The 20,385-nt window shown below is 34.5% G+C and overlaps 1 protein-coding gene across 1 annotated transcript in view; it reads right to left on the bottom strand.

The window, feature by feature from the left end:
* Positions 1–363: 363 nt before the first annotated feature.
* The window catches only part of LOC125819303 (homeobox-leucine zipper protein HDG1-like), a 40,017-nt gene continuing 19,995 nt past the window's right edge, over positions 364–20,385 (bottom strand). Inside the window, 10 exon segments of the mRNA XM_049498767.1 lie at positions 364–540; positions 543–746; positions 850–1,208; positions 1,304–1,514; positions 2,128–2,340; positions 2,434–2,535; positions 2,845–3,040; positions 3,131–3,321; positions 3,456–3,534; positions 3,628–3,771. Coding sequence (XP_049354724.1) covers positions 364–540; positions 543–746; positions 850–1,208; positions 1,304–1,514; positions 2,128–2,340; positions 2,434–2,535; positions 2,845–3,040; positions 3,131–3,321; positions 3,456–3,534; positions 3,628–3,771 — 1,876 coding nt within the window.

Raw genomic sequence — 20,385 nt, 5'->3', positions numbered from 1 at the left:
CACTTCAAAGTTTTATATATGATACAATCATTTTTCTTCCCGATAAGCTACATTATATTTAATGGGTGAATGTGTTCGTTAAATGTGAAATGATAGTATTTAATAACAAATGTGAGATTCAAAATTTTGTTAATTAAAAAAAAAAAGTTAATTTTCGCTCAGATTATTATAAAGTTGGCTTGAGATCAAGAACATTAATGTAAAATAAAATCAAATAAGCAATAGAGAATCAAATATCAATATGATTTTTTTTTAGATAAACTCAAAATAGTACAATCTAATAATATGATGATCCAAATCAAGAAAGACAATAGAGACTCAAAACACATAACATATCAATGGATGGTAGATAGTGTTCAAATATCACTTGCATTTAAGAGCACTCTTGATCTTATGAATTGTTTGTGAGATGAGTGCATTTGCTTCTTTGACCAACTCAATAGAAAGAGTCGTAGCTGGAAAGATGTTCCCCGCCATTTGAAAGCTGATAGTCATCAACGATCCACCACCAAACCCATTATTCATCTCCTAGAAATAACATTATAGTTATTAGTTGTAGAAATTTTTTGAAAACAATCCGGGACTATTGTTATTCCATTTGAGAAGAGAGTCACACAAGAAGAGTCTCCCCCTTTCATCACGGTATTAATTTCTTCTGAATCAATTGTAGCATAAACCAAAAGAGATCCAGTTGCATCCATGCAAGTATCTTGCAAGATCACTCGATTAGCACCAGAATCATCCCCCTACATGTCCGAATCAAAAGAAAAGATTATTTATAAATTAACAATTAATTAAAAAAACTAATTCAATCATGTATCCAAAAAAACACTACAATTAACCACTCACATGAGGAAAAAAGAGGGAAATGTTACTGTCGACAGTTTGACCCTGAGAAATAATGATCATTCGTTTCATGGGACAAGTATTAGACAAGACATCCCACTGGCTCCGTATTTGTTCATTAGTGAGGAATTTGAACAAACGTTGGTGTTTCACTGGTAAGCAGATTGTCTTTGTAGCACTTAACACCACACCAGTCGATTCACCAAGGTCACTGATATTCGTCCTCATCATTAATTTGGAATTTTCTTCATTTGCTAGTTGAATTATTTCCCAATAGTGAGCGGTTGCACAAACCCCTGCACAAAAATTATGCGTCATGCGTTGAGCCAACATCCTTATACCTCTTTCACCACTTAAATCAACTGCCACAAATAAAGCTACATAAGAATCAATTCTTTTTAATATTCAAAAGTATAAAAAAAAATGGCACAATAATTGAACCTCTATGCATGATTACCTATGGGATCAATAATTGACTTCATCATTTTCATGAACTGATATTGTCTTTGCAAAGTAGCCATCCACCTTTGAGCACCAAATCCCAGACCAATCTTTATCAAAGGGCGATACCAATCGTGGACAAGATTTTCATTATATTCCATGTGCTCAATCCAAGTAACCAGAAAATATTTCATCAATATTACAAAATTACTAGAGAAAAATATGACCTTGCATGAAATATTAACTTAATTATTAATTAAAATAAAATAGCCATTATTGGAGACAACTTAAAAAATTCAACCATTAAATAAAAGAGTCAATCATAAGGAATGTATCCTCAAAAAAGATTTCTAGTGGTCTTGCCAATAAATATGGAAGGAGGGAGTGTGCAAAATATTTAGGTCTTGCATTTGGTATGATGTGAGGATACATGGAAACAAAAAATTGCAGAAAAATTAATGTATCTAAATTTATTAATTTGAAAGTGAGCATAAAAAAATTAGACAATTAGAATTTTATTGCATGATTAGAAGGTGAAGAATAATAAAAAGAAATTCTTTATCAAGAAAGAATATTGGTATGTTTCAAACAATTACTAAATAGTTGCATTACTCAAAGCTAGAAGAAAGTTGATCTTTCTCATTCCGAATAAATAAAGAAAAATTCAGATAGAGAACAAAGCACTACAATGAATACATAGATTGTATTATAAAAAAAATCAATAAAAATAAATCAACAAGAATAGAATTAATAAAATATGAGCGATCTAGCTCATTGAATTCTAAAAAAATATAAAGGCCTATGAAATGCAAAATAAAAAGATAATTTATTTTGAATTACCTGGCAATAACTATTTGGCATATCTTGTAAAATACAGCCAGATGGGAGCCTTCGACAATTTTCAATTTCGCTCTCTTGTGAACCTTCTTGAATTGTGTCAACAGACACATCGACGATAGCCCAGACACCTTCAGCATGTTTCTTACAGAAGCGAAGAAATTGTACTTTGCGAACAGAAACTAGGTCAGAAATGATTTGCAATTCAGTTTTAATCTGCAAATCATTACTTTCAAGTTGTTAGTGCATGGAATAATAAAATAAATAAGATATGTAATTTTCATCAAAATAATAAGTAAATAGAAATACCATTAACAGAGAATCGCTCTTATTTCCACCTATGCCAGTGGAAATCACATCAGTAGTATATGTTTTTCCAACAATGCATGGAAACATCTCTACCCACTGCCTCTGCATATATACAATACAGTACATAACAAAAAATAAAAATATAACATGTCAACACATACTTGTCTTCGTCACTTGAAGTTAAATTTGATTGATTAAACTAATATGCAACAACTAATTGAAGCACCACTAAAAAAAACTAATAAAAAGATATGTCAAGTATAGTCAAAGTAAGAGTACAACTAATTAAAAAGAATAAAAATAAAAAGAACTAATTATTCACATCAAATAAGGGGTAGATGGTAAGGAGATGATAGTTCTAAAAAATGAGACAGAGGAAAACATTGAATTTAAAATGAAGAGCCTACGTACCTTATCCATTAGTGTATTCACCAATGCCAAACTGGTGTCAGCCACTGTACCCGATGCCCTTGTGGCTTCCATTGTGAAATGCTCAGGTTTCGTGCCAATTAATAGGGTAAACAATCGAGCATATTCCTTAATATTTAACGTTTCTCCACCTCCATCCAAATTACTTACCCAAAGAGGTTTATCATTCTCATACAGCCTAAAAAGCTCATTCAAAGCATCCATAGCAAGATTCAATAACACAATCTTATCCTACACTACATCTTTATTAAATTAGCTTAATTTGTACGCTTGGGCGGTAAGCCTTTTTACTTCATCTTCCAATTGGTCATGCTCAATCTTTATTTGATTATCATCAATGTTTTCTTTACAATTGTCACGAATTGAATTTTCCAAGGCTTTCTTCATTACAATATTCTCTATGCGAAGCTTGTCATTTTCTTGCTTTAGAGTCTTATTTTCGTACCATTCCAATTGCAACTGATAAAATAACACAATTCATTTTTATAATCAATTATACAAATATTCACATAAGAAAAACATAAATTAAGGGAAACAAATGTGATATGCATCACCTTCATTTGGGTTCTTTTATTCTGGAACCAATTTTGCACCTGGTTGATGTCCATGGATAATTTTGTTGCAAGTTCTAGTCGTACTTTTTTGTTAGGAAGTGAATTCTTTTTGAAAAACCTATTCCCAATGGTATGAAATAAACAATGATCAAAAAATCAAAATTAACATAAGCAAATAAACAAGTACAAAATAAATTAGAATTATACTTACAATTCAAGATCTTGAATCTGATCGGCATTATGCCTAATGGGTTTCTTCCTCTTCGATGATGATTCACCACGTTCATCTACAGATGCACCCCCAGTTATGTTGTCACCGATAGAACTTCTCTCTATTCTTCCTCTCCAGATCCTCCTATCACAACATTAATCAAACTTTCTTTTCTCTCATTCATGTCACTATGACCTTCCATCTTTTATTTCTGAACAAATTTAAGATTGTATCAGTTCAACTCAATATCATGCATATGTGATCATATAATACCAGAATTAAAAAAATATTTGGTTCCAAATAATTGCAAATGAAAAGAAACAACATATCAAGATACAAGAACAAGAGAATTATTTGGTTCCAAATATATTGCATAAGGAAGTGAAAAAAATAATTTATTGAAGCAATATATATTCAGAAAGAATTAAACTCATGTAGTAACATAAATGGAGCGTCTAGTTATCGTAAAAGGTGGTAGTAGTTAGTAATTACGAATCTATAGAATAACTCCATTTCCATTACTATATATTTTTTTACCAATGAAGACTTCAAAAATTATTTAAAAAATACAAATCAAACTCAATTCACCTATACACATTTGTCATTGTAACAAATTTAAGTTAGGTCTTATGCTTTTAAGGAGGTCTTAAGTCATATCTAAAACATCTAATGTGACGTAAAATATAGAAAAAAATATATCGTATTAGTTAATTATCTATGTTGAGCTTATACCAAATAGAAAAATTAGTGAATATTCACGTAGTCAATTCAAATTTGTCTAGGGTAAACACATAGTCGTTATTATTGCTTGTCCACAAGAGACAAATTCAGTTGAGACCTATGAATAACAAAAAGGAGAGAGAAAAGGGTGATAACATAAATCGTAAATGACAATTTTTCAAGAAAAGGATGGTAGAAAAAGCTATTCTAAATTCACACCAAATGATATTTTAAAAACAGAAAACACTTTTTATCAAAATATTCTTTTTTTCATGAAACCTAAAATTTGAAACCCCATATATTTCAATTTATATTTCTTCGTGTCACCAAAGAAATTTCAAATATCTTTGACTAAAGATGAAAAAGAATTTTAAAGATCTCAAAAAAACTCTTTATTTTCGCATCTTAAACTCATGTTGAACTATTTATTATTTTATAAGATGTTCCCCAAAAATATTACATATATCACAAAAGTTACATTGATAACTTATAAGATCTATAAACCAACAAAAAACAACCTTGTTAACTCTCCACAAAATAAAGAACATTAGACTTGGAGATCATTAAAAGTTGATGTCTAGAATGCAGACATACAAGGTATATATGGGGTAATTAATTTAATGAATTTACAAAAATCTTGCAAAATAGGAACAAAAAAGGTAGAAAAGAAATGAAGAATTAATTAGCATATAAATTACTTTCATAGAATGACAACATGTCTTGCTTAGTACTTGAAGAAATCAATGGGAAGACTCAAGAATACAACTACTTGATTAACTTAGTGAAGCATTTTTAGAATGGTCTGAAAAATATGATTAGTAGTAGCTATATATACTACAAGTTTTCTCTAGATTGGAAGGAGAAATTAGTCAACTTTGAGTTGTTTCCTACTCACTTACCAAAAGAAAATGATAAAGATGTTTGACCAATTGTTATAATACATAAATATGCCCTTGTAATTAACTTTATTTTATATTTATGTCCTTCAACTTTGACTGTGCACAAGTAGACACTCGAACTTGTATAGAATATATAATATGAAATATCATTACTATTTATTAAATATTAAATAATTACATATTATTGCATTATGATGGGACGATGCACTGTTATTTTTTCATGAAAAACATGATTGTTGTGAAAAGTCATTTGTTCATGAAAGAACATGACTCATATGAAAAGTTATTTGATCATGAAAGAACATGAATCTTATGAAAATTCATCTCTTAACTTCTATAAATAAAAATATTCTCTACAAATAGCCTAAGAAAAGTTTGCATGTATAAACATAGGGCTTTGTTGGATTCTGAAGGGATTTGTTTGTATTATTCCCAATATGGCAATATCTCTTTAAAGAAAGTTATTACACGCCTCAAAGTCTTCTTCTTCTTCAATTTTTATTTCCTATTATTTTTTTCTAACAATTACGTTATTGCTCCAAGACATCAATATTTGCTAAACACCTCAAAAATTTATATATTAAGATCCTTATAATTCTTCGTAGGTGTATAGATTTATACTAGGTGATTTTGTCACAATCTAAAAAATGGACGTGATGACACTTGTCTATCCTTACTAAGACAAATTAGCCTCAACCCAAAAAAATCGAAAGAAATGTAGAAAGATAAATCAAGAACAAGATAAAAGCAAAAAACTTATTCATTTTATTAACACCCCAAAACCTGGTTGTTACATGTACAAATCACTAATACATAGAGTGCAGAATTAAGAAATAAGTACAAGTCTCAAGTCTTTATTTCTCAATTAGAACAAAGCATTAAAAGAAGAAATAGAGGGTCCGCCGAGATGACAAGCAACTACCTCTCAACAGGTCCTTGACAAGCCTTGGAAATGGGACAGAAAGAACAATCATGCTATACTGGGCTCGGAACTTGAACAAGTGTAGAAGCAAGGAGTGAGTACCAACAACACGATACCCAACAAGAAATCTAATAAAAAACAAGTTAGAAATCGAGTACTCCTTTCATCCCAACCGAACCTCCTCAAACTAAAATATGCATAGAAATCAACCCAACCTAAAAGTTCTACAATACACAACTCACAAGGCTCAATAATCATAATTCAATAGTCACAATTCAACAATCAACATGTATCAAGTACATTAATCTCAATATAGAGTAGATCGATCACAAGTAACTAGTGCATCAATCACGGTTAACAAATATGTCAAACATAAGCATCAAATCATAATAATCAAACTCTTACCGGAATCATTTCCCTTCGGAAGAATATCATTAATCAGAACCATTTTCCATCGGCTTTATAACCTATCACTAGCCGAAACAATTTTTCATCGTCTTTATATCATATCATTAGCTGGAACCATTTCCCATTGGTGTTGTATCACTAGTCAGAACCATTTCTCATTGGTTTTGTACCACTAGCTGAAACAATTTCTCTTCAGCTTTGTATCACTAGCCAGAACTATTTTTCATTGATTTATATCATATCACTAGTCGAAACCATTTCCCATCGGCTCTATATCATGTGACTAGTCGAAATCATATTCCATCGACTTTATATCACATGTCTCATCACGATGTACAACAATCAATGCACATATACAAATTAGGTAGCGACTCGAACCGTCGTTATTTAAGAGAACAAAAATCTGGGAAAATTCTGGGCCATTGTCCCGCTAGGGTGAGCCAGATGCCTCTAGGGCGAGCCAGATGCCTCTAGGGCGACGACGCCAGGGAGGGATAAGTTGGCGCCAGAGCAGGATAGACGAGACAAAATGCAAATAATGCAAAATCCTTATTTTTCCTTTTTCCTAAAATACCTAATTTAGTCGTAAAAACACCCTAGAAACCCTCAAAAAGCTACTGCAAGCCTGGGATGAAAGAAGAGAGAGATCCCTAGCATGAAGATGTCAATGGATTGTAAATTTCTGATCAAGATCATCGTCACAAACCCCGGAAAAAAGAATCGAAGACCAAAACTCCGTACAGCTGCTTGGCGCCTATGTAGGCTAGGTTTTATAAATTGAGTAGTTAAAATCTATGTTCAGTATGTAATATGTGTAAATCAATGGTAGGATTAATGCTTACGCCTTCATGCACCGAAAGTTTTGTGGTTAAATCCTAGAAAGAAGCCTTAGATGATGATCTAGGGTTAGGTGATGGTTGTGATTTTATAATTGTGTGATGTATGTTTGTTCTTGCTTCATTATGATACATGTACATGTATGAATATTGCATTATTGATCATACTTGTTGTAAATGAGATAGATGAATGATGAATGCCAAGAATCATGACTAATTTGTTTGAACTTGAGAATATACTTGTGATTGTGATTGTGGTGTTACTGGATCGGTTGACACGTTTCGGCATAACTAACTTGGATCGGTTGCCACGTTCCGGCTTAATTATGGGATAGGTTGCCATGTTCTGGCATAATTCTTGGATGGGGTAGCACGTTCTGGTATGCTAATTGTTTGAGTTTGGGTCCCATGAGATGACCAATGATTTGATGTAATTGTATGCCTTGAGGTTTGTGAAACTGTACCTTGTTCGTAATGATAATTGATGTTGTATTTTCCGGAGTTGTTGTATGGTTATGAGGGCTTATGTTGATTGTTCTTTTATATGAGCAAACTTGATATGTACCTTGATGAAAAGTGAACCGGAAAGAACATACCCAACCGGGAGGAGATACAGTAGGAGGGAAGTCAATGTTTCAAGAATGGTTAATATTCGAGAAAAAGGGGGTTGTGTGTTGTAATGGCCAGGAAGTGGGGTAGCGTACGTGATGAAAATGATTAGACGGATTTCACCTTGGAGAAAGGGATTTGTGTTAGTGGTTAGAAAGTTTGACGTAATGTGCTATGTGGCCTTGGTGGGTGATATGAAGAGGAAGTAAGGGTATGACGTGAGCGGTTAGTGGGAATGCTTATAGTGTATTTGGTGGACTTCTCAATGTGTTAGAACGGTTAGGCTATGATCAAGAACCTAGTAGTAGGTTGATCGAGAAGGCAGTTAGTAGTTATAGTAAGGACGCTAGTGTAATTCTGAGGTATTCAAGAGAGGATAAAGGTGGAGAAGCGAGTGGTTTATTGTATGTTTCTGCTAGTTGATTTATGCAGTGGGCATCGGGTTGACCAATGATGCCTACTAGTACGCGTGTTTTGTACTGATACTACTCTTGCTATGTTTTTTGACATATTCTGGATGAAGGTTGGTGATGTTTCATTAGGTAAAGACGAAGAAATTCTCCAGCAACTTCTATCTTCCTTCCGCATGGTGGGAGCTGTGTCTTTTATTATCATGTCTAGTTGTACTTTTAGTAGCTCTTGTAGTTGTTTAGACTAGATCCTTGGGGGTGTTAATTACTTACAAGCCTTAACACTGATTTTGTTTTAACAGTTCTTATTTATAAAAAAAAATTGGCACATTTTACTTCCGTTTTATTTAATTTACACATATTGTAGCTATTGGGATGAGAGGGTTCTCCTACTTAGGTGGTAGTATGTAGGTGCCCACACGGCCTGGTGGGTTGGGTCGTGACAAATTCACACCATAAGAAAGAGACAATAGCTCAAACAATTCAAGTTCACATTCATACCATCAAAGCATTTCATTAATCAATCAAATAGGGGTCACAACAAGGCAATTCACAAAACAGTATGACCAACACATAGCCTTTTATTTACTCCCCTTTTTATTCATTAAGTTCAATCAAGGGGAACAGTGAACTCTTTACGTCATCCCCATTACTCCCAACACACAATAAAGGAAAAATACATGAATCCTACTAGAATACAAGTTTTGGGAGATCACTTACCTTAATTCAACTAACTAGTCACTCCAAGACTTGAGTCTTCCCTCCCGGTCGATGTCTAAAGCCACAAAATTTATAACAAACAAGTATTCACAATAATTTTTTGAAAATAATAATACCCACATCATATACTTTGGAAAACAGGTCAATCAACTCAAAATCTGATTCCGAAAATGAAGTTTGAATATGAAATTCTTTACTTGAAATCATTACCCGTGGCATTTGGAATACATTGGTGAAAACCATTTCAGAAAAGGACTTAAAATCAGTTTGCAATCTCCATTTTAGTTTAGAACTCGATTTCTTGAAAATCTTGTCATTTACCAATCAGAATCCCAAATTTTGATATTAAAATCCATAAATAATCAAACAGAAATGAAGTTTTAGGATCAAAAATCTTTACCCAAAAGATCTAGCACAAGAAATATCTTCAAAATCACCTTCAAGAGTTTACCAAGCTCAAAAATAAAAAATAGTACTTAAGCCCCAAAAATAGCAGGTCAAAACCCCCCCTCTGATATCACAAACACGCCCCTGGATTTGCAAAATTGAACCCCTTAAAAGTCAGGGTCTTCGCTTTCACGAAGGTCACAAAAGTGACCAACCCTTTGCGATCATTATGGTCAGGCCACCTAGCCCTTCGTTTTCGCGATCAGACCTTCGCTTTCATGAAGATCGCTAAAGAGGCCATTCCTTCACAAACGCGAAACACAACAAATTCTAGGCACCAGAAAATCATCCAACTCTGAAATCATCAAAGGTTCCTCTGGATTTGCTTGGAACCTCATACACGCAAATTATATAAGTAAATCGATTACTCGACGTTTCAAACTCAATGAATATGAGGACTCCTTAATCCAACATCCATGAAACCACGAGAAACTAACATACACCTAAAACGACCAAAACAAACTCGAAATCTGTCAAAAATGAACAAAGACCTCGCCTATGCCTAAAATCATCTGCTGAATTCAATAAAATTTTCAGAATTTTGATCCAAGCATTCGAACCCTGAATATTGACCAAAATCATTCCAAAGGCTAAATTATCAACAATTTCCAACTTAGGATCTTGAGTCCTCAAAAATACTTCGAATTTGAAACCGACGACTCTCACAGACCATACACTAAAAACCACTTTTACTTGTATCAGACTTTTGAGAAGAATCAAGTTCTTATATCTCACAGTCTCTTCTGTCTCTGAGTTATACTTTGAGTCAGACTCCTCCTTTCATCATGCTTCTTTTTTTGTCAATGTTGTTGTTGAACTATAACTCTTCTTCTCGCTTTTTACTTGTTTTCTTGATTTTGTCGGAATCATCCTTGATCCATTTCTTTATTCTTGCATTTATGTCCAAACTTATTTTGGATACATGTGTAGAATTCAACTTCTTGTGATAATGCACCTTTGAACCATACTTACCGACTAGTTTCTTCAATCTTTGTAATTCATCTAAACTTCATAAACCCAACAAATTCCCTCTTTTTGATGATGACAAACAGGGCCGACTCAACAAGATAGGGGGACTAAAGCCAAACATTAAAGAGGGTCCCTAATACTTTTATTTAAATTTTTTTTCAAAATAATAATAATCATGCATATATTTATTTGAAATCTATTTTTCTAGCCTTTTTAGATGTGAAATCATTGATTACTGTTTTCTAATAATTTGTTTTAGTACTTCATTTTCAATTGATAATATAGCTAATGCATTCAATCTCATAATTTTGATCTTAGATAAGATTTTATCAATTTTAGTTTCGGAAAAATTCTTTCGGCCGAGGCAATAGTTACAGGAATTGTTAGCATTATTCTATAAGCAATATATGCATTAGGAAAAGAATCAAGTCTTTTTATTTGATTGAGTATTTCCATTAAATCATTATCGTCTACTTGCATTATTTCTCCCAATAATAACTAAAACGAGAATATTTATACTTACTAACTAAGAATATCAACAATAACAAAAGTTCAGAAAAAATTATAAAATAAAGTTAGAATAATAAAACCTGGCTCACGAATTCGATAAGTTGATAAAACAATATTGAAATAGTGTTGCGTTCCGTCAATATAATGATTGCTTGTTGCACTTCTTAATATTTTGAAGAAGACACTCAAAAGCAAATTTTGTTCTTTTTTTAACTTGTAAGCAACAATAAATCATTTTTTTTAAGGAGAGAGTTCAATATTGAGGATAAAAATAATAAAATAGAGAACAAAAAAGATGAGTATAAGGTAAATAATAATATAAGGTCAAATTTTTAGGAGATAAATATGGAAACAAAATTTCCCACTTAAGGAAATTATTTTCAAAAAATGTTTCATTCCCTTAGAAAAGTGGGGAAAACTAACGGCTATTTTGTTTTTTTTATACTTCTTACATGCTTTTTTCAATATAAAAATACATATAATTTTAAGTAATATATATAGTATTTTTTTTTAAATTGGGGGCCCCCAAAAATATGGGACCCCAAGCGATGGCTTAAGTGGCCTAGTGGTTAAGACGGCCCTCATGACAAACAATGTCACATCCATTTTGATCTATAGAAGCTAAGCATACCACTACTAAGATTAAACACGTTAGTCAATGGGTTATAAATTTCACACCCCTTATTTATCTCCTTTTGACATCATTAAAAAGATGAAGTATCATTTATAGATTGATGAGCATAGATCCTGGCCAAACAAGTCATGGTGTAGATCCTTTCAAATGTACTTTTTGAATTCGAATCATTCGTCTTAAGTATATTAGCTTGAAATGGGTGATGTATTACTTGCTCATGTGTTTTAATGTCCTTTAGCAAGTGCAACCAGGGTATCATAAGTGATTTAGGGCTATAAGAGACCTCTAACACTAAGTCAATTTCAAAATTGTTCTACCAGCTAAGTTTTTCGCATTAGTTCATGCAAGGGTCAACTTCAAATGACCATATATTTATGCATATAAAGAACTGCATGGATCATATATAATATATCATATTAAAGGTCTATGAGTCTTCTTTCCAATGTCACCAAGTTTGCATTAATAGGAGTTTGGATTAAAAGGTTATGCCCACTTTACCGGACACTATCTTTTCGTGTGACTAAGGCAATTTGCCCGCGCTAGCGCACCGAGGCAACATCTATTTCCTTCTTGTGTGGTTGGCTGCGTGCCTGAGATGTTTTACACATAGGTGCACATATCTGAAGTCTTTTAATAACCCTCCAAAGACGTAGTTCACCACCTTAGTTCATAAATTTACTCTAGAAAGAGAATTTTTTAAGAAACTAACTTCCTCCAAGGTTCATTCAATATCTAAAGTAAGATTTGACCATGGAATTTCATAATTCTTCATCTTAACACCAATTAACATCTTTTTACTTATGTAATCCACATGCTTTCAAGAAAATCCGCCTCTAAGGCAGATGTAACATCCCAGATTCAAAATAGAGGATAGCATGTTATAACTTCAAGGTTCCACCCCACAAAGACCAAGCTTGGGTCAATGGGGAAGCACCAAAGAAACTGCACTAAAATAGTGAACCACGCCAAGACCCATGCCCCGTGGATGGGTCCACGACTCATGGTTGGGGGAGTTGTGGATGGTTCAGAACACTCTGACCACGAACGACTCTTGATCAGGAAGGACCGTAGGTCCATCCATGGTTCGTCAGTCGGATTCTCATGTGTCAGGCCTAGATAGTTAAATTAGGAACTTATAGGTCTTTTCTGATTTTAATTAAATCAATGTGTTGTTGTTTTGTCTAAGTCTAGACCACCTATACAGGTATTTTTAACCCCAAAAACCCCTCATTCAAGAAATTTCCTCAAATCCAAAAAGAAAACCCAAAACTCCTCTAAAAAAATCTCTCTCTAGAAGTTGGAAGAAGAAGGAAGAAATTGGAGCTAGGTTAAGATCAAGTCTGCCAATCTTCAAGCTTTGGAGGGCATTGTAATCAAGGGATGATGGATTTTCATCCATGGAGTCCCCTAGAATTTCACCATTTTAATGAAGAATTCCCCAATTCTAGTTAGGGTTTCTTCAAATGTTGTGGCTTATGATGATTGTTGATCCAATAAAGTGTATTATGATTGTTTATGATAGAATTAGTAGAATTACATGTTTTTAGAGTTACATTACATGTACACATGCCTATTCCATGATTCTAACCTAAAATTGATATAATTGGGTTGATATCATGAAGGAAAATTTTATGGGTTAAGGCTTGTCCTTATAGGATTGAGGAATTATGACTAGAATTGCTTTAGAATAAAGCTTAGATGATGATCATGAGATATAGGGCTTTGAGAGTAAATCTTATGATATGAATTGTTGGTAGTTGATGTTCTTGTTAAGGAAGAGATACTTTCCTTATGAATTGCTTAATTATGAATGTATGAATGTGAAAGGTTTACTCACATGAATGATTCTAGGTTGAAAAGATTACTGACCTAAAATGAATCTAGACTAAAAGCTTATGTAATTGATGAGGCTAAAGGAAATTACCTTTGACCTCCACAAGTACGGATATGAGGTGATTCCAATACTCCTTAGAATTTAACAAGAGGTGAGTCCCCACATTCTTAGTATGATGAATGGACATGGAGGTGAGTACACATGCTTCTTATAAAATGATGTAGAGGCGAGTACCCGTGTAATATGATGAAATTGTAGAGGCGAGTACCCGCGATCTAAAAGTAAGTAAGGTAAGAGGCGAATACCCATTAGCCTTTGTAAGTTAGTCAAAGAGGCAAATCCCAATTAACCTTTCTAAGTTAGTCAAAGAGGTGAATCCCCATGTATTTTAAAGTAAGTATGAATGATATGATTATGTTGTGAAGAATGAATATCTTGGATTGTTGTGTGCTTGATATACCTTCCATGAGGTAAGTTGACTAGAGACGGATGACCCAAGTCTTGACTAAGGCTATGTAAGGTTGCTTGAGAAGTACTCCTTTCTTAATATTATGTTCATTTATGTACATTGATTATGCTTATGGTTTGTATTGACTAACCATGATGTTTATGTTGTTTATGCTAGCTATCATATTTAGTACATTCTTGTACTAACTCATACTCTTGCCTACATTCTTATCAAATGTAGGGTCCGATGTTCCCGATTCACACACTTGTGGCTAGGTTCTTAGTTGATCAAGGAAGTGAAGCTTTGGTGAGTCCTCATTGTATTCGAGGATTGGGTCACCCCTTTATCTCTTTTATGTCTTTCTTTTCATGTTGGACTATTGTATGGGCTGCATCCCAAGATTTTTTTCTTTTATGTTAGATGGTTTAAGACAATGATGTTTGACTTCCGCTTGTTTTATAAAAGACTTTGATTGTGTTCAATAGTTATAAATTTCCGCAACTTTTCTATTACTTTATGTTATGGTATGTTAAGTGGCTTGTATGAGGCCTCTCAGGGCTTATACACCTTGTTACATCTAGGGGTACTCCTGGGTCGTGACAAACTTGGTAATCAGAGAATAAGGTTTAGAATGGTTCTAGGATGTCTCAAGCCACGTCCAGTAGAGTCTTGTTCATAAGTGTGATGTGCGCCACATTTATGAATGAGAGGCTATTAGATGTTTAGGAAACTTTACTTATTCAATTCTCTAAGTCGTTCCATGGAGTTTAACTCTATAATTTCTTCTCCTAATCTGTGCTCGATGGTTTTTAGGATTTGACTTATAGAAGGGCTACAAAAAGGATGGAGGGAGACAATGTTGATCAAGAGGTTTCTCCTGAAGTTCCTCCATAAGCTCATCCTCAAGCACCGATTACCAAAGTTGAGGAAGACCCTCAAAAGTTTATCAACGAGGTCTACAAGGTACTTGTTATTATGGGTGTGACTTCGATAGAGAAGGTGGAACTAGCCGCTTACCATCTCAAAGGGGTTGCTCAGATTTGGTTCAATCAGTGGAAAGAGGCAAGGCCAGTGGAAGCGAGTCTTATAGAATGGGAAAAGTTCAAAAGTGATTTCTTGAGAGATTCTCCCTTCAACATATGAGAGAGGCCAAGGTACTTGAGTTCGTAAACCTTAGGCAAGGAAATATGAGTATAAAGGAATACACCTTGAGGTTCACTCAACAATCCAAGTATGCTCATTTCATTGTGGCTGATTGTAGCGCCAAGATGAGTAAGTTTGTGTCGGAAGTTTCCGACATGGTAGTCAAAGAGTGTCGCACTTCTATGCTTGTCCATGACATGGACATTTCTCGCCTTATGGTACATGTCCAATAAATTGAGGAAGAAAAGCACAAGGAAAGATCTAGAGAGGAAAAGAGAGAAAGAGTGGATGATGGTAACAATTCATATTCTAGGTCCGGTGGACGGGGTCGTTCAAGGTTTCGGCAAAAATTCTCCAGGCAAGGTTCTATTAGTGCTCCTTCAAGGCCTAATAATGAGAGGGTGTCTAACCCAAAACCTCAAGGAGATGGTAATAGATCTTCAATTCCTACTTGTGCTAATGTGGGAGAAATCATGAAGGGAAGTGCTTAGCGGGATCCAATGATTGCTTTGGTTGTGGGAAGACGGATTACAAAATAAGGAATTGGCTTTTGTTTGCTAAGATGATGGAGATGTTCATCATAGGTCTCAACCCTATCCTTCATCCAGTCCAAGTGGTTCGGGTACAAGTGCTCCTAAGAAAAACTGTTTTTATGCTCTCCAAACTAGAGGTGATCAAGAAAGTTCCCCGGATGTGGTGACTGGTATGTTAAAAGCTTTCCATATAGATGTGTGTGCTTTATTTGATCTGGGTGCTACTTTGTCCTTTGTGATCCCTTATGTAGCTATGAGATTTGATATGCTTCCCGATGTGTTGTTGGAACCTTTTTTCTGTCTCTACCCCTATTGGTGATTTGGTGGTGGCAAAGAGGGTTTATAGGAGATGTCTCGTTTCCTTATCCCATAGAGTTACTCTTGTTGATTTGATAGAGCTTAACATGATAGATTTCAATGTTATCTTGGGTAGGGATTTGCTGAATTATTGTTACGGCTCTATTGATTATAGGACTAGAGTAGTCAAATTTCAGTTTCCAACTGATCTTATCCTTGAGTGGAAGGGGAGAATTCTATGCCAAAAGGTCAATTTGTTTCTTACCTAAAAGCTAGGAAAATGATTTCGAAGGGTTGTGTCTACCATATATTGAGGGTGAGAGATGTGGAGTCTGAAATTCCTATTATTTAGTCGGTCCCAGTTGTATAAAAGTTTCTGGAAGTCCTCCCCGATTAATTACCTGGTATTCCTCCTGAAAGGGATATAGATTTTGGGATGAAACATCTCCCCGATAACCAACCTATCTATATTCCTCCTTATAGAATAGCTCTGGCAAAACTTAAGGAGTTGAAGGATCAGTTAAAGGACTTATTGGATAAGGTTTTCATCCGACCGAGCAACTCTCCATGGGGTGCTCCGGTGTTGTTTGTGAGGAAGAAAGATGGATTGCTCCATACGTGCATTGATTATCGGCAGTTGAACAAGGTAACCATCAAGAAAAAATATCCTCTCCCAAGAATATATGTCTTATTTGATCAACTTCAAGGGGAAAGTTATTACTCAAAAATTGATCTCTTATCAGTTTATCACTAATTGAGGGTGAAATTAAAAAGATATTCCAAAACCAACTTTTAGAACCCAATATGGCCATTATGAGTTTTTAGTTATGTCCTCTGGTTTGACTAATTCCCCGGCGGCGTTTGTGGATTTGATGAATAGGGTGTTTAGACAATACACGGATATGTTTGTAATTCTTTTCATAATGATATTTTGATCTATTCGAGAAGTGAGAATGAGCATATTGATCATTTGAGGTTTGTGTTGCAAATCCTTAAGGAAGGACAACTTTTTGTTAGGACTACTTTTTGTTAGGTTTAGCAAATGTGAGTTTTGGCTAAGGTCTATGGCTTTCCAAGGCCACATCGTTTCATGTAAGGGTATTGAGGAAGATCCAATTAAGACGGATGCAGTCAAGAGTTGGCCTTGACCTCTATCACCAACAAACATTAGAAGCTTCTTGGGTTTGGCCGGCTACTATAGAATATTTGTTAAGGGTTTTTCCTCCATTACTTCTCCATTGACTGCTTTGACTCAAAAGAATGCCAAGTTTATATGGAACGAAGCTTGTGAGAAAAGTTTCCAAGAGTTAAAAGATAGACTTACTTCCGCTCCGGTGTTGACCTTACTGGAAGGTACGAATGGCTTTGTAGTATATTGTGACGCCTCTAGAGTTGGATTGGGATGTGTTCTTATGCAAAATGGTAAGGTGATTGCCTATGCATAAAGGTAACAAAAGGTTCATGAGAAGAACTATCCTACCCACGACCTTGAATTAATGGCAATGGTATTTTACTTAAAGATTTTAAGTCATTATTTGTATGGTGTACATGTGGATGTTTTCACTGACCACAAAAGTTTGCAATATATGTTTACCCAAAAGTATCTAAATCTTCGCCAAAGGAAATGGCTTGAGTTATTGAAATATTATGATGTTAGTGTTCTCTATCACCCCGATAAAGCAAATGTGGTGGTGGATGCCCTTAGTCGGTTATCCATGGGTAGTTTTGCACATGTTGACAATGAAAGAAAAGAGTTGGCTCGAGATTTTCATAGGTTGGCCCGATTGGGAGTTAGACTAGTGGATTCCATCAAGGGTGGTGTTATGGTCGATAATGGGTCTGTATCATCTTTTGTAGCCGATGTTAAGGCAAAGTAATGTCTTGATCCAACTTTGGTAGAATTGAAAGAAACGGTACTTAAAAAGTCCATTGAGGCTTTCTCCTAATGGGGAGATGGTGTCCTAATGTACCTGGGCGGGACTGGTACTCAAGAACCGTTGCTGGCCCTAAGCGATTCTTTGGTCTGGCTTACTTACTCAGCTGAAGACTTTAAGTATTAAGAAAAGAACTCAAATGCAAGATAATTCAACTGTCTCAAACTAAACTCATAATGTTTTATAAATAAACATTTAACTTAGCCAAAGTGGCAACTCAAATATGAACATAAGCCAATAACAAGGTAAAGACTAATGAACTAACTGACTGTCTATCTATGAAGCCTCTAAAATGGAGATGGATGTCGGGACAAGATACACGACATCCTAATGAAATAAAATGCTGAAAGCAATAAAATGGATCTTACGGAAAGCAAGGAGGCTCACCAGTAGACTCTGAGTGCTCAACTGGATCAATGATGCGCTGGATGCTGATCTTGGTTACCTGTGTCTGCATCATAAAATGATGCAAGCCAAATGACATTAGTACATTGAATGTACGAGTATGCGAGTGGAATACTAAACATAACATAAGCTTGAAAGTAATATGAAAGAAACACTTACCTTGACTTTACTCAACTCATGAACAACTTAACTCAATATAAAGCAATAAAACACAAGCAATATATAGAAAGCCTTTAAAACAGTAGAAAACAACTTGGTTCGTTAAAGAAAATGCAATAACAAACTCAACTTTACTCATATCATAAAGTAATATAGTTAATGTGGGAGTTTCTCTAACCGACAACCACAACTATGAGCCTAAGTGGTGATACATCGTTTTGCCCACGCTGCCAGAACAGTCCTATACTCTGTCGTTATATAGAACGCCTTAACTAAGTGGATCCACTAGTCTATGCTAAAAAGCACTTAAGGAATCATCTAAAAAGTATGATCCTTTTTACCCAAGATGGCTACGTCGTTTATGGAGACTTGAGTTATCTGAACTCAAACTCGTCCTCATATCAGTGCTCAATACTACTCCTACAATAGTAAGCTCATATGATTAAAAAAACATAACTTCTTTTTTTGGTTTGAGATAATTACTCAAAACTTAGTTTAAAATCTCTCTTGTAATCGATGTTCCATTTCTTTCTCAAATGTGAAAACATTTACCCTTTAACTGAAAACTACCTCAAAGGCTCTTTTGGAAATCAAGGTTTCCTTTCTTTTTCAAATGTGAAAACATTTTACTCTTTGGGAATACATAGTCCCGAAATAATCTTTTGAAGAAATGAACTTCAAAATTTACTCTTTACTCAACTCAAAACACAAGTCTTAAAACAAAGTTAAAACATTTGTAAACGACTTTTGGAAGACTATGAATTTCTCTTAACTTTCCTAGACTTGACTCTTAAATTTCCTTGAATTGAATTATGGATTCAAGGATTTTGATTTGTGATAGGAATGATCTCATGATGTTTAGGAGTGTTTTAAGATAGTTAAACATGAGAAAAGATCATGAAATCACTGTCTGGAAACTAGTCCGCGACGCAGAGATGTATTTAAATTTTTGGTTGCTAAAATAATTTTTTAGGTAGAACGGTTTGTGACCGCTCTGTGACGCGAGGAAGAATTTCGCGAAACTGGGGGGCAGGTCTGCGACGCGGCCGGGGGCACCAGATTTGCTCGACTTTTTCCTTCTTCATATTTCCAGTCCCAATTCGCCTAAACTCGATTCTTTTTTTCCAAATTTTCTTTAGATTCAGATGCCTAGTATGTATACACAAGATCTAACTCACAAAAAATAGGAAACAACATTATAACCTCTAGGGACTCCTCAATCTCAACCTAACTCAAAAACGAAGGCAAATTTCAAGAACACCATTCAAGATTCATCAACTTTCAACTTTCTAGAACGAATTTCACTAAAATAAACATGATTGGCACATGGGTGAACGAACCCAATGCTATGAAAGACTCACATACCTTGTAGGATCAAATCCTTGACGAAATCCACAATCAAACTTGAACGATCATGACGAATCTTACTTCTTCTCCTTTTTATCCTCTTCTTTTCTCCTCTTCTTTTCTCTTCTATCAAAACCCTAACTTAATTTTCAAAAGCGTAAATTGAACAAGTTCATTTTAGACCCCTAAGTTATTACCAAAAATGAATTAAATAAATTGATTATGGTAAAGACCAAAATACCCTTCCAAAATCTGGTTTAGACTTTCCTTATTTGTAAAGCCCAACTTCAAGTGGGCCTATCTCACTCATACAAACTCATAATCGCGCAAACTTGGCGGCATAGGAAAGATTATTTCAACATATTTCCTAAGATATCTGGAAACACACCTAACTCATCCTGAGCTAGGAGTTGTGGTCCTTTGAAGTAGACCAAAAACTCAACTTAACATACTTAACAATTTTTCCAGATTTTTATATTCTTTCCAAAAATGACTATTTCCAAATTTTAACTTCTTTCTAGTTCCTTCAATTAGAGAGATATTACAAGAAGCCCATATCTCTCGGTATTCTATT

The sequence above is a fragment of the Solanum verrucosum genome, unplaced genomic scaffold (genome assembly GCF_900185275.1).
Source record: "Solanum verrucosum unplaced genomic scaffold, falcon-dt-bn FXZP01000207.1, whole genome shotgun sequence".
NCBI lineage: Eukaryota > Viridiplantae > Streptophyta > Magnoliopsida > Solanales > Solanaceae > Solanum > Solanum verrucosum.
This window is presented reverse-complemented; position numbering and strand designations above follow the sequence as displayed.